The sequence below is a fragment of the Mya arenaria genome, chromosome 8 (genome assembly GCF_026914265.1).
Source record: "Mya arenaria isolate MELC-2E11 chromosome 8, ASM2691426v1".
NCBI classification, from domain to species: Eukaryota; Metazoa; Mollusca; class Bivalvia; order Myida; family Myidae; genus Mya; species Mya arenaria.
The window spans coordinates 2,857,501-2,873,987 of NC_069129.1; the positions used below are offsets into that span (position 1 = coordinate 2,857,501).

General features: G+C 34.2%; 1 protein-coding gene across 1 annotated transcript; it reads right to left on the reverse strand.

The window, feature by feature from the left end:
- Positions 1–2,762: 2,762 nt before the first annotated feature.
- Positions 2,763–10,310, reverse strand: LOC128244900 (uncharacterized). Its single transcript, XM_052963021.1, has 2 exons — positions 10,224–10,310; positions 2,763–3,514 (listed from the first exon to the last, which is right to left on the reverse strand). Exons 1-2 carry the CDS (start codon positions 10,254–10,256, stop codon positions 2,882–2,884), a joined length of 666 nt encoding a protein of 221 aa, XP_052818981.1. The 5' UTR covers positions 10,257–10,310; the 3' UTR covers positions 2,763–2,881.
- Positions 10,311–16,487: the final 6,177 nt, after the last annotated feature.

The following is a 16,487-nucleotide window of genomic DNA, read 5'->3' on the forward strand; positions in this document are numbered from 1 at the left end:
CTCAATAACTCGTTTGATAGAGCTATTTATTATGCCCCCCTTCGAAGAAGAGGGGTATATTGCTTTGCACATGTCCGTCGGTCCGTTGGTACACCAAAGCTTGTCCGAGTGATAACTCAACAATTCCTGGACGTATGGTCATCAAACTCTACATGAAGGTTGGGCCTTATTGATTTTAGGGCTCATCGGGTCAAAGGACTAGGTCACAGTGACCTTTAATAGTAAAATAATTTTAAAGCTTGTCTGAGTGATAACTCAACAATGCCTATACCTATGGTCATCAAACTTGATATGGAAGTTGGGCCTGACCAGTAGCTGACCCCTATTGTTTTGGGGGCTTATCGGGTCAAAGGTCAAGGTCACAGTGACCTTGAAAGCAAACTCAACAATTCCTGGACCTATTGTCATCAAACTTGACATGAAGGTTGGGCCTGACCAGTAGATGACCCCTCTTGACTTTGGGGGTCATCGGGCCAAGGTCAAGGTCACAGTAATCCTTAACGCAAAAAAGTTTACAAATCTTCTCCCAGCGATATCTCAACAATGTCTGAACCTATGATCATCAAACTTGACATGGAAGTTGGGCCTGACCAGGAGATGACCCTTTTTGATTTAAGGAGTGATTGGGTCAAAGGTCAAGTTCACAGTGCCTTGAATGCGAAAATGTTTCATTTGATAATTCGACAATGCCTGCACCCATGACCCTCAAACTTGACTTGGAGTTGTGTCTGACCTGCAGATGACCCCTTATGATTTTAGGGGTCATCGGGTCAAAGGTCAAGATTACAGTGACCTTGAACGAAAAAAGCTTGTCTGTGTGATAACTTGTCAATGCCTGCACCCATGGCCCTCAAACTTGACATTGAGATTTTTGGTGACCAGCTGATGACTCCTATGGATTTTGAGGTCATAGATAGAGTCAAAGGTCATGGTCATAACACACTCTATCCTCAAACTTTGAATGGTCATAATCTTAAAACTGCCTCAACGGCATGCAATGTCAGTGACAAATCAGCTGTCGTTTCGGTCCATGCATATTTCATTCAATTGTCCATATAATCCTGACAACATGGCGCTCAGGGGGCACAATGTTTGACAAACATCTCTTTTTACATGCTTTGTAATGACTATATGGAAAAATTGCGGCTGTTTTCGACACTTAATGGACATTTGGCGGTTGCTATCTACTAAATGAATTTTGGTTATCAAAGCTCTTCTAAATAATTAAATGTGAACCAGTCCGGCGATCCCATTGGTGGAGGCATACGCCTGAACACTAAGGCTGTTTAGACATTTGCACAATAATGAAAAGAAACTAGCTCGTATACAACAGGCTAGCTCATCTGTTTGTTTTTATTTTGTGTGTGTCGTTCAGTTGTGAGCAAAGCTTTTAATGAATTAATGTATTTCATTTTAAACGGTTAGTTTGTCCAACGATTGTAGAAGAATACTTTAACGAAATTGATAGTTGTGGATTATCAGAAGTACGTTGTACATAGTTAAAGCTAAATGAATCCAGTTCAATTGGATAGCCAACGAAAAATAATTAGTTTTTATTATCTCATTTGCCTTAGTGTTATGGCTTTCTCAATGCAGTTTTAATGGCATCTCTCAAGCAGACTTCGTGATTATGAAATATTGAACGTTAAAACGACATTAACAAAACAAAACGGTTAGAAACAAATATTTTATGAAAGTAAAATTCCCTGCTGAAATCAAAGGTTTACGAACGGACGGACGCATGTATTCTGTAAGGTATCTGGTCCTCAGTTGTGTGATTGAGGATGCCTAGTGACCCCATCATATTTTCGTTTTAATATGTAAAAATTATACCAAAAACCATACTAATAACAAGTTATCTTGTATTGATATACTGCAGAATAGGCCAGCTCTGGCCCAAAAGAACAAAATTAATTAATCTGCAATTACCCATGCGATAATAATGTATGTTTAATCATTTATTTCCATAATCATTAGTTTCAAATCATTCCACCAAATGATGTCACCATGCAACAATGTTTGACACTTAATGTCAATGGGGGTCGGATACCTTAGTGGTTTGTGTATCGTAGTTTGCTTCACATTTAAAAGCTATTAAAGCTCACAAGTATCTGGGTCATAGAAACTGTTGATGAGTAAGTTGTAATCGTAAGTTGAGGTCATTAAGAATCACCTTTAACCCATGACCCATATTGCATGTGATTTTACCATATTTTAGTCTGAAGCAATTTAACTGTTCATACAACAAGTTACGTACGTACGTTTACTAGGAAAACGTCAACAAAGCATATATTTTCATTTATTACATTATTTATTCGACATTGTTCCATAAAAAAGCAAAAAGACAACGAATAACTCTATATCCATTTATACACGATCATTTTCATTTTCTGAACGTTACCCTTCGTATAAGCCTGCAAATGGAATAAGTATTTTGTCTAGACTGGGTCCCCTGCGAATTATATTTCTTAAGTCAACAATGATAGTTTGATGTATTTGGATTGTGTTATGCTCTTATACGAAGAGTTTCTTTCAGAAATGAACCATTACCGTGTATAAACGAATAAAAATGGTCGTTGCGATTTTGCTTTCCATGTCGGGAAATAGTGTATAAAATAAAAAAGCAACAACAATATACTGGCTTGTTGACGTTTCTTATAGTACGCGTGGAACCGTTTCAGCAGGTGTGAGTGACGAACGTTCCTACCATTGTGGCAGGTTGATGCTTTTTGACGACACATCACTGTTAATATAATGCCATTGCATTGGTTTAAACGAAAAGATTCGACGTTAAACGTAGATATTCATACATTTTATTGAATATAGTATCTTATAAACATATAAACTTTAAACGACCACAGGAAAGTACAATCAGTTAACGCTATTGCGAGAACACTTTTTTGACGGCTTCTTTCGTTTTGTCGGCGATGTTTTTGCCCGTGTCCTTGACTGCCTCAACTACCTTTTTGCCAACGTTAGCTGTTGCCTTTCCTACAGGGGTATCAGCTATTTTTTGGGCGGTTTCTTTTGTTTTATCGGCGACTTTTTTGCCCGTGTCCTTGACTGCCTCAACTACCTTTTTGCCAACGTTAGCTGTTGCCTTTCCTACAGGGGTATCAGCTATTTTTTGGGCGGTTTCTTTTGTTTTATCGGCGACTTTTTTGCCCGTGTCTTTGACTGCCTCAACTACCTTTTTGCCAACGTTAGCTGTTGCCTTTCCTACAGGCGTATCAGCTATTTTTTGGGCGGTTTCTTTTGTTTTATCGGCGACTTTTTTGCCCGTGTCTTTGACTGCCTCAACCACATTTTTGCCGACTTTAGCTGTTGCCTTTACTACAGGGGAGTCAGCTATTTTCTGGCCTACGTTTTCACCAACATCTTTCACTTTTTCAATCGCCTTTTTACTGGCATCAGCAATTTTCGATCCTATTATCCTACTACCTGACCAAGCTGCTAGCGACTGGGAAATCAGCATTGCCACGAGCAACGAGGCGATCATCGTGTTTTTTCTCATCTGAATTACAAAAACAACAAATACCACTTTTGAACAATGACACAGTGATTTGATGGGAATGAACTCCTGCTTTGCATGGTGTCAATAAAATGAATACAATTTAGTGACATTTATCCTAAAATATTTATGTTTTCTTTAGATTTATTAAAGGGGTCACTCTTACCAACTATCTAGCATAAAAAACTATGAATTATTACAGTTTAACAATGTAAGAAAATCTTGGAAGGAGTGACCCCTTTTGATATAAATAGTCATAACGAAATATCAGTTATGATATGCGAGCGTTTCTGGTATTATTCAAATTTCCATATCTGTTTGAACAAGCTGCAAATGAGGTTCACAAGATATGCAGGCTTGTTTCTTATGAGACAATCAACAACGCATTCTATTAGTTATTGCCCTGCATGACTGGCCTTGGCGAAAAGAAACTAGCATAGTCCCAAAGATTGTTAAAGTTGGTGAGAACACATCTCCACATCAAATGCCGTTTCGCATCATTAGCACTACAGAAGCACATTCGATGCACAACTCATTTGTCTATTAATATGTCGCAATGAGTGCGATTTCGTATATGTTCTCTTTCATTGTGCAGCTAATAATTTTCATAATTTGTTTTCAGATGAATCGGATACCATTGCCTTTGTTGGCCAGCAACCAAAGATATGCTGGTTTATTTTAGCATAAAAAATTTCTACATTAACTTCCCGATGTAATGTGTGACCACAAGAACATCAACTTTCGCCGTTTCTCAGCATGGATTACATGTTTGTTCAATATGGTCTTCCAACATGATTTTGATGGGAATGTACCATTGTATATATTATCGCAATCATAGTGTATGAGATTATACTTCTGTAAGAGTCTATATATTTCAGGTATGTATCCAAGGCTTTGTTGGTCATAATTGATGAATCTCACCAACCTATGATTAAACACTGTTTAAGAGAGATTTGGCAAGCGGCATAGCTGTCCTAGAAAGTGTAATTTCCTCTTGTCTGTACAAGTCTCCACTGATGTAATATCAATTCTACATAGCGCAAAGTCCGTGCTTACTGTGTGCTTATAGGACTGTATAAGTTTTAACAAAGAGCATATGAGATCTCTTCAGTTTGACGATATCGTTTTTGCATATGTGTGTCCATAATTCAATGCCAAATAGTCCTTTGGGTATAAACATATATTATACATTATATTATATATAGTTCTAAGGGAAATCGCGTTTAGTGAATATGGGTTAAAATTTCTAAGAGTGTACCTGGAATTTTCGACATGCGTCATCGATAAGTTTTGAGGTTGAGAGGAATGCATCACACAACAGTCCAAGGTGTAGTAAAAATGTATATGCTATTATTAACGACTATAAATTACACACGGCTGATACAAACTCTCTCCACTTTTATTTCTGTTTTTCATTAACGATATGCAATAGCATTTGAATATCGATGACGTAGATGCTGACTATTGATGATATTCGTATATATTATGTTGTTATTTACAGATGATACTGTGTTATTTTCATATACTGCTGATAGTCTGCAAACATTGTTAAATAATCTGTAAAAGTATTGTAATACATGGGGTATAACTGTCGGTATTGAGAAAACTTGTGTTATGGTAATATGTAAAAAGGCAACCATTTAGAAAACGTAGATTTATATAACGACGGCAAGAAATTAAATGTCGTTGATATATTTACTTATCTTGGGGTAACACTTTCTCACAACGGTACTTTTTTGAAGGCCCAAAAGCATTTATCTCAACAAGCTTAAAAGCTCTTTTTTCTCTTTCTAAATTATTTGAGCTTGTTGTGCTTGATATAAGAGATAAGCTCAAATTGTTTGATGCAATAATTAGTCCAATACTTAATTACGGATCGGAGATTTGGGGATTTCATAAATAGCCCGATATAGAACGTGTTCATCTTAAATTTTTAAAACCTATCCTTTGTGTAAGACAACAAACTAGTAATGTCGCTGTATACGGCGTACTAGCAAGATTTCCAATGAATGTTTTGCGAAAAATACGTATTATGTAATTCCGGTTTAAATTAAAGAGTAAACCTGATTCACTTGTATACATAGTTTATATTATGAAAAATGACCGTGGTCAGTATATTAATACATGGTCTTTATCTGTAAAAAATGCCTAATGAACTCGGGTACTCATTCTTATTTACACTTGATGTTCTATCACAAGCCCAAGTTGATAATGTTGTAAGAAGACTATATGATGTGTATTTTCAAAATTGGTGTGATAGTATTAATTCATCACCAAAGTTAGATAGCTACAGAATTACCAAATCAGAATTTGTACTAGAAAAGTACCTTTTGTTTATTAAAAATGACAATAATAGAATTATGATGACGAGGTTAAGGTGTTCAGCACATACTTTATTGATAGAAATTTTCAAGCTTTGTAAACAGTTTGCCTTCTGCCGATGTAACTAAATTATGCCAGAATCCAGCCATACGTTTCTTAATTAAAATCAACAATGGATAGCGGCCAAGATCACCTTATAACATAACATGAGGCGTGCTCTTTTTAACTCCGAGAATATGTTTTAGGAAATCAGTGTGTACTTTTTCAATAAGGGACAGGTCACCATAGCCCCAGATCTCACAAACATATGTCAAAATTGGTACAATGGTGTGGTCAAATAATTTAAGTTGGCAGTCAATGGAGAGGTCTAAATTCCTATTTTTTCTATACAAACTAAACATTGCTTTACGAGCTTGCTCTGTTACATGTTTCTTATCTAATGCAAAATGTCTGTTTTTCGAGAACAGAACTCCTAGATATTTGAAATGATCAACGACTTCTATTGTACAATCATTAATTTTAATATCTCTATTCCGTTTCATTTTATCGCAAAATACCATAAATTTTGTCTTATCAAAATTAATATTTAGGTTCCACTGACAGTAATAAGAATAAAATGTATTGACTACAGATTTGAGGTCATCCTCAGAGGTGGCAAAACCACTGTGTCATCGGCATTTATAAAACAAGCAGTCTAATAAACATATCTAAGTTCACATCGTTTACTAAACTAAACTTTTGTCATTTCTTGTTACCATATAGTGTTCTAAATCATTAAGATAAAGCGAGAACAGTAACGGAGATAAAAAATTTCCTTGGCGAAGTCCTCTGTTACATGCAAAAAAGTTCGAATATTTACCGTCTAACGATACACATGACTTAATGGAACTATACATATTTTTTATTACATTTAAGAAGTTTCCGGATATATTGTCTTTTACCAATTTTGACCATAAACCTATTCTCCACACCGAGTCAAAAGCTTTTTGGAAATCAACAAAAGCGCAGAATAATTTCTTCTTTTTGAATTTAAGGTACTCCGCCAAAATATGAAGAACAAATATATTATCAATGGTAGAATAGTGTTTCCGGAAACCCGCTTGGTTAACATTCAGTAAATCATAATTTTCTACAAACTGAGTCAGTCTATTATTTAAAATACAAGTGAACAATTTACCCATGCAACTTAACAATGTAATAGGGTGATAATTTTCAGGTAATTGAATATCCCCTTTATTTTTATATATTGGTACTATACAGCCTACAGTCCATGAGTACTCTTGACTGTTTTATGAGACACTTGTCGTAGTTCAGCTTTAAGTTGTACTGCGTCGCTCGTTCTACTACTTGTCGGAAGACTCTGTCATGATCTTCGACAGTTTTCCCAGCAATCAGGATGTCATCAATGATAGCGAACGCACCTGGAATACCTTCTATCATTTCGTTCATTATCCTTTGGAAAATTTCTGGAGCCGACTTAATCCCGAATGGCAAACGAAGCCACCTATATCTGCCTATGGGGGTGTTAAAAGTTGTCGGGTATGATGATTTCGATGATTTCTCATCCAGCTTGATTTGCAGGAAGCCACTCTTAGCATCTAATACAGAAAACACTTTCATGTCATTTATTTCACAAGCTATGTCCTCTATACACTTCATTAGGTGGTGTTCCCTCTTTATTGCTTTGTTCAGGTCTTCTGGATCTATGCAAATTCTAACTTCATCATTTCTTAAGAACACCGCCATTGAGCTGACCCACTCTGTCGGTTTTCTTACTGGTGTGATGTGCTCGTTTTCCTCCATTTCATGAAGTTTTTCAATGAGGCTGGCAGCCTTCTTGGTGGGTAAATTACATCTTTAGCTTCTTCACACAATGTTATCGAGTGTTCACTTGGCATAACAAGAGTTGTTTTCACTAATTCAGGGTAGTCACGGGATAGCTCATGTTTTAGGGGTAGTTCACTTAGCTTGTGCACTCTTTGCAGCAGACCCAATTTCTCCGCAATATCCCCGGAAATATGTTTTCTTGGCTTAAGTCCACAACTTCGAATGTTGCGTCTGTTGATCCCCCTCTATTCTCGATAGTAAATGTGAAGCATCCGATTGGCTTTATTTCGTGGTTTGAATAGCTTTTTAGCGTTTTTAATGAACTCAATAGCGTTGGTTTAGGATGCATTTGTTCATACATTGTTTTCACTAGTATATTACTTTTAGCACCTGTGTCAATTCTGAATTGTATCTTATGTTGCTTTACTTCCAAAGCCTCTGTTGACCATGTTTGTCCAAATTTGTAACATTATTGTCAACAACAAATGTGAATATCATCAACAAAACTGCAACTTATTTATATCAAGCTTTTAAACGGCGAGAATAATACGTTTTCATGTTAATAATTGACTTAAATTATGATATACCTAATTATGAAGATAATCTTAGCAACTCATATAGTTTGAATACTTTTCTCCATAATATTATACTAAAATTATGCTGATTTATTGTAAATTTCACCACCATGCTTGTTTATTCAGTGTTATGGCAATGTATTTAATGTATTTGCCAATAAAACATTGACTTGACTTGATAATCTTTGTTATGCGAGGAAGAAATTAACACTCCAAATCATACATCAAACGATGTTGAAACATTTTTTATTGTTTAAACGTTTGTTTCACCAAATAAATCCGCGACGGTACAAGAATACGTTAAAAGTTGTCATGTGTGAACAATAGATGTTCTGTTATGTAGGGTCATGTTTCATACAAAAAAATAAAGATTGCGCGCTTTACGTAATAAATCAAAAGCGGTTCAATGTACAAGCCGTAAAGTACGGGAGATGCTCTGTTTTTGTGTATCTGCGCGCAGATTTCTGTTATTTATTGTTTTATTAAAGATGGGTTATTATTGCTTTGGTGTATTGTGTTAATGTTTTTAAAGGCACCATTTGATATACGAGGTGTGTTATGTATGTATGTAATGTAATGCTTTTGTCTTTAATATATATTTTGGTTACCTTCTTAAAATAAAGTTATCATAGTTATCATTATTATTCAAATATTATTATTACCATTATTATTCCGATATGTTTCGCTAAGTGCGGTATTTTAGAACCTTGATTTTTTTCAAATTATAACTTTTTTAATAAAAATAAGTTTAAACGGATATAACAAAATTTACAGTGTTAATTACTAACAGCTGTTACGTGCAATTTGAAAACATGAGTTGAGGCTACTTGTCTGTCTTAAGAAACACACAATAACATTAGTCATACTCAATCTATACTGTACACAAGTGTCTATTAACATATATGCACTCATAATCATCTTAATTACTTAATTACAAGAACTACAGAATTAAATGTCATGGCAATTCCATTCCTGTTCAATAACAAACACACACAATAATACATTGAAAGCTACAGGGACAAGCCCATAGTCGAAAAGTTAGATGATTTAGCCTGTTTGGCAAGGGCAGAGACGACAATGATCTAGAGACACACACGTATACACATCACATACACAAATACAAGCACCACAGTCAGACCACATTCGCATCAAAAATTTTGTTGAAAGGCATTTCGATACCTTATACCTACTGATGTTTAAAAACAAAAATGTATAATATATGTCGAATATATAACGTCCCTGAATACACATTTGGTTAAAAAAAAGAACTATAAATTGTACCAAAATGGACCTAACAATTAGAATGTATGGTGGCATATAACTGCCGTAAGATAACCTATTGACGTACGCGAATTGTTTCGTGTTAACCGCTTAATTTTCGATATAATTACCACTTAGTAAGTAAAATTCGCAAATTATAAGAAAAAAATTAGCTGTATAAATAATTTTATAGGTAGCTGGAAACACGAATCGTATATAGTTAACCAGTTATTATGTTCCTTATTAAGTGGAGTTCGCAAACCATAACTAAATAAGTTACAGTTACTGCTAGAAGCCAAAAGTGCATTTATAGATAGATGGTTACACGAATCTTATCTAGCTACTTATTAAATGAAATTTGCAAACCATAACTAGTTAATCTGTTAAGGATTTATAGCTAAACGGGTAATAGGTGGCAGTTCTGGACACTTTAAAGCCTGTTTATAGTCTTACGATATTTATCTTATCAAAAAAGTTGCGCGAATATTAACTAGATAGCTAGATAATTATCGCGAACAATAAGTGGTTCAAACGAAACAATTAGCGAACGCTATCAGGTTATCTTACGGCAGCTATATGCCACCATATGTATCCATAAGAAATATCCATATTATATATTATAGACGCGACAAACATGAATTAAGAGCGTGTTAAACATGCAGACATCTTCCAATCTCTTTTAAAACACGCACTTGTTTAAATATAGTTTGTTATATAAAAAGGCTTACTTTGCGTAATGGTCTCGTAATCCACTGCTTCATACAAAGACGCTTCAAAATATGTTTCTATACTGCTCTGTTGAAGCAACAACTCGCTTTATATAACACAAACGATTAAGCAAGTTGTGACCTTATTAAAATCAATCATGAAAACCGTCAATCAACTAGGCATGCGTGCGTTAAAACCTATAACGTTGACGTAACAGCTACAAGGAGGTCAGCAAAATAATTCATTAACACGGATGTTTGGCGTTTATTTCGAAGAAGTTTGAACGTACATATACAAATTCGTTCATTCTTTTTACTAAGAATTATTATTACTATTATTATTATTAATATTATTATTATTATTATTATTATTATTATTATTATTATAAAATATAGTATAATGTTAACTTAACATTTTCTGCGAGTGCAATATTATAGAATACTTTACTCGAAAATAAAAGCATAAAGTGTAGCACAACTGAACCAAAAAAACACAAAAGAGATCGTTTTTTTCCAGAATTCTATTTCTTCGAAGATTAATAATATATGATCATACGCAAATATATTTTATATCAGTCATTTAAGGTAATACGGGCAAAGATTATTTTACTTTCGATTCGAAGTGTAACTGAATTACGATTTATATATACGTCTGCTATATAGGTAAAAGAACTGTTTTAAAGATTAAAACATATTAACCCTAGCTGTATTTAAGGTATTTGTATTAAACGGACTTTTAAAGTGGGGGTTGTGGTGGGGGGAGGTCTGTATATTAATAATAGAATCACAACTACAGGGTCTGGCCGAGTATAATAACAATGAGGGCGACTCTGGTAAGAGGAACACGTTTAAAGCCTAACAGGCACTAAATCAGAGACACAAAACGTTAAAAAACAGCAAACAAATGCTACACATGCAGCAAGACATACATATTAAGATATATCAAAACGTACTAGCATATATACAGAACAGAACAGAACAGAAAGATGATTTATTTGGATTTAAACATATTGTTTCTCATCCATACAAATAATTATAACACAAAATGATGGTAAATAAATACAAATAATACAGAAACAAAACATATTAATACAAACAAGTGTAATTAAAGGATAGTATTTATAAGCGAATTTCTTATTTCATTAGCTTTGCTTATATATGTACACAATCGATTTAACACCGATCTTTTATTTGATGAAAACAACTCAATCAATTTCCACATGCTCGTGTTTCTAGTGTAATACTTGCTTATATAACGTTTCCTAATGTATTTGTAACAATCACATTTTAAAATAAAATGAAACTCTTCAATGTCTCTTAAAGCATTAACACATAATACGCATTGTCTATCTTCTCTATTGACACGTTGCGGTCCATATCGTCCAGTTTCCACACGTAATTTGTGACCAGATACACGCATCCTCGTTAAACAGCTACCCAGTGATTTGTTTGTGACAATGTCCAGATATTGTTCGTATTCAAGGTTATGTTTTAAATGTTTGTACACTGTCAACACACCATTATTTTGTAGACTCTCTCGCCATTCTTGCATGAAATTGTCTATAACTGTCTGCTTAGTAATAACAATGTCTGGATTATTCCATACATAAGTGAAACCAAATTTGTCGAGAATATTCTTGATATTGCTACACCAATTATGTTTTCCATTAACAAAGTCGATATATGATAGATCGTACAAAGATTTAATAATACAATTGTCTGTATTGACGACCTTAAGCCAGTATTTAATTAGCCGTATATATCGATTTATATGCAATGGGTATCGACCAAGTTCTCCGTAAACGCTATAGTTACTTGTGGAAAGTTTAACGTTTAGTAGTCGTTTACAAAATCTTAAATGCAGCCTCTCTACTTCCTGAGACTTTACATAACCCCAAACATCACATGAATAATTCCATATTGAGCAAACAAATGCATCAAAAAGTTGACAACATGTTTTGAGTGTAAAGTTAAATGATTTTAAATTTGACATAAGCGTGTTCATAGCCTTAAGGCCTTTTCCCGTTAGCATATTCTGATTTAAAGCGAACGATCCACTCAAGCTGAACACCATTCCTAGATAATTGAATTCATTTACTGTATCTAAGTTTACATTGTCATATGTCCATTTTTCACCTTGTCTCAAACGACCTCTCTATTTAAAAACGATGACCTTAGTTTTGTCGGTATTGACTTGTAATCCCCATTTATCGCAATAGTTTTAAGCGCATTCAAGCTTTCCTGTAGATCTTCCGGAGATTCAGCTATCAAAGCCATATTATCTGCATACATAAGCAGAAGTAAAGTCAATTCCTTGTTAAAATTCCACTTGTAGGAAGTGTTTCAATATAAAGTTCCATATCTTCTACAAATAATGAGTATAAAATCGGAGAACACACATTCCCCTGCTTCAAACCGACTGCTATTTCAATAACATCGGACATGTTTTCTTAATGTTTGACTTTGCACTGCACTTTGTCATACATAGACCTACTATACGAAACATTTTCCCAGAAACACCGAGTTTATATAGTTTATACCATAACGCAGAGTGGTTAATAGAGTCAAAAACTCGTTTCATGTCGACCATGGCTACATACAAGCGATTGCCGTTGTTTAGCATATGCTCAATCAAGCAATTTAAACTGAACATTGCGTCCACTGTAACCCTTTCTAAAACCGAATTGGCTATCAGGTAGTTTTTCATGTGTATCGCCCCAGGTCATAAGTCGAGTGTTAATAATGCTAGTAAAGAGTTTTGCCATTGAACTCATAAGGGTTATCCCTCTAAAGTTTGTGACTTGGTCTCGTCGCCTTTCTTGTACACGGGTACTATGATAGATTCCATCCAACTGTCTGGAAAAAATCCACTATTTAATATAAGGTTAAATAATTCGGTTAGATGGCCAAGTACTATATCTCCGCTTCAATATAATATTCATTAATAAGTCCGTCTTGATATCCCGCTTTCGCTCGTTTTAATGATTTTATCGCTTTTGTCACTTCTGCTTGAGTAATGCCATTGTCAAGCTCCTCATATATAGGATCGTTAGAGTCTGATGGCCGTTCCGAAAACTGTTCAGCCTCAGGATTTGAGAATCCATTTAAACCGTCCGACAGCGTTTGGAAATACTCTTGAAAATCTTTAACTTGTATATTATTCCCGCGCTTTGCCTTACGCTTTGAAAAAATATTTCCAGAAGTCCTTCGGTTTTTTCTTCTTTAGCCCTTCAATGTCTTTCATTTTAGTTATCGTGTGAGACCTCTTTTTATTCATAGTCAATAGTTTATATGCACGTTTGGCTTCAAATAAAAGTTGACGGTTTTCATCACTTTTTAAGGCATTTAACCGTTTAACGGCTTCCATATAGACCCTTTTCTTTTCATAGCACTCTTTATCAAACCAGGCTGCACGTTTGATAGGTCCAAACGAAGCATGATTAGGTTTACCAGTTTTATGTCGTATCTTCGTGAATAATGGCATTGCGACAACATTTATGATTTCAATAAACCTTTCAACACAATTATTTACCTTGGTTTTATCCATTGTGTTAATGTTCAATGATATTTCATTTAGTTTCGGTAGTTGGGAAATTAAACCACGTCTAAATTCCGTTTTAAGTTCATCATTCCATCTGATATATGTATGCTCATCTTCATCATTGACACGCTGACCTACTATTCGATTACTATGGAGTACAACATGTAACGGTGCGTGATCAGAGTAACCGTTGAAGTCCATCACTTTAAAAACCGTAATACAATTAAAATCCTCTTCCTTTGATAATAAATAGTCTATTGTACTACAGCCAATTTCACTCAGGTACGTAAATTTACCGCTATGATCAAGACGACCGTTACATATCCTTAAGCTAGTAGCCCTACATAGATCAATTACCTTTAATCTCTGGCCGTTAAATGTTTTATCTTCGTATATCCTAATCAAACTTCAGCAATATAACCACCAGGATCCAAGTTTGAATTAACATAGTCATATGGAATAAAATCCGGTTTTTCACCAACTTTGCCATTGAAATCCCCGGCCGTAAATACTTTACCCAAATTTTGAAATTCAAAAATATCTGTTTCTAATATTTCAAACAGATTACAGTTTATTGTGTTGAATGTCGCTGAATTCTCACCCCACATATAAACAGCACCAAAGTATATGTCTTCTTCAAAATTAAAGAAACTACTGTCAAATTTTAACCATATGATGGTATCGTGGTGATTATCAGTTACAGAAATTCCATTAGCAAGATTTTCTGTAATGTATATAACTATACCACCGCTGTTTCGTCTTGCTTTCTTATGTTGGAATTTCCTATAAAAGTTAAACACCTTAAATCCATCGATATTGATATTGCTATTTTGTTTTGTCCATGATTCAAGTAACACTATGGCATCATAAGTGTGAAGTAACGATAGGAAGTCATCGTCTTGAAGTTTATCATTATTATTTTAATGCTTTATTTAATAGTGTCCTAAAACTTGGTTATTTCCCTTCGCAATGGACAGAGGGCTATATTGTACCATTATTTAAAAAGGGGGACCCAAATCTGCCTGAAAACTATAGGGGTATAACTCTTTTAAGCACATTAGGCAAATTATTTACCCGTATAATTAATAATAGATTGAATACATGGGCAGAAAATTACTATGTTTACACCGAGTCACAAGCCGGTTTCAGAAAAAATATGGGTACGATTGACAATATATATGTCTTTAGTAATATCATTGAAAGTATTCTTAAACAAAACAACAAACTGTATGTATGTTTTGTTGACTTTACCAAAGCATTTGATTTATTATTAAGGGGTAATATATTTTATAAACTAATTAAATACGGCATACGTGGCAACATGATGAATACTATACAGTCGTTATATTTCAATGTAAAATCAAGCATAAAATTTCAAAATGAGCTAAGTGAGACATTTAAATGTTCAATAGGGACACGTCAGGGGGACTGCTTGTCTCCATTTATATTTTCTATGTATATTAATGACTTAGAAGAAGAATTCTTACTAAAAGGGTTCCAAGGTCTTAATATTAACACACTCAAACTACTGCTATTATTGTATGCCGATGATATCGTTATATTTTCAAATTCAGAGGAAGACCTACAAAATGGCTTGAATATTTTACAAAATTATTGTCAGAAATGGAAATTAGTTGTTAATATTGAAAAAAACAAAGATTATGGTGTTTCGGAAAGGGGGCAGATTAAGAAATAATTTAAAATTATTTTATGATAATAAAGAAATAGAAATAGTAAATCAGTTTACATACCTTGGAATAACTTTTTCCACTGGGGACTCATTTAATAAAACGTTTGAAGCCCTTGGAGGTCAACCGCTCAAAGCCATATTTAAACTTAAAAAATACTTATCAACATTTACAAATTTGAAAGTAAGCCATGTCTTATCATTATTCGATAAATTAATAACTCCAATATTTAATTATGGTTCAGAAGTATTGGGTTTTTCGAAAGCAGATGGACTTGAAAAAATCCACCTCCATTTTTTAAAAACACTATTAGGCGTTAAACTTTCAACGCAAAACAACTTTATTTATGAAGAATTAGGTAGAGTCCCATTGTATGTCCATAGATTGACATCAATCATCCGCTTTTGGTTGAAAATAACAATGACGGATGAAAGAAAATTCATCCGACTTACATATAACTCGATGTTAACTGATATACAAAACAACGCTACGTCAATAAATTGGGCAATTAAAGTTAGAAATCTATTAGAATCTATGGGATTCGCTGAAGTTTGGCTTAACCAAGGGGTTGTAAATACAAAATATTTTATACACACCTTTAAGATGAGGGCTAGAGATTGTTTCATGCAAAAATGGAATGAAGAATTACGAGAGTCATCAAGAGCGTCAACATACATACTATTTGCAAATTTTAATTATCAGTCATATTTAGACACCATACAAAACAATAAATTCAGAACAGCTTTAACACGACTAAGAGTAGCATCACACAGATTAGAAATAGAAATGGGCAGATGGCACAAGCCCCAACTAATTCCAAGGAATGAACGAAAATGCCAACTTTGTAATACACTTGAAGATGAATTCCATTTTCTCTTAGAATGTCCTTTATATCATGAATTAAGAATCTTATACATTAAGCGATATTATTGGCGCAATCCAAATATTCCTAAATTTATCGAACTGATTTCGAGCGAAAATGTAACTACTATTAGAAAATGATGTTGTTTTGTCTATAAGGCCTTTAAAATACGTCAGTTTAGACATTATACACTT

Coding starts and splice junctions, on each gene's coding strand:
- LOC128244900 (XM_052963021.1), bottom strand. CDS start 10,256: ATGAAGCAGTGGATTACGAGACCATTACGCAAA. Junction 3,515..10,223: donor TTACGAGACCATTACGCAAA/GTAAGCCTTTTT, acceptor TTTGTAATTCAG/ATGAGAAAAAACACGATGAT.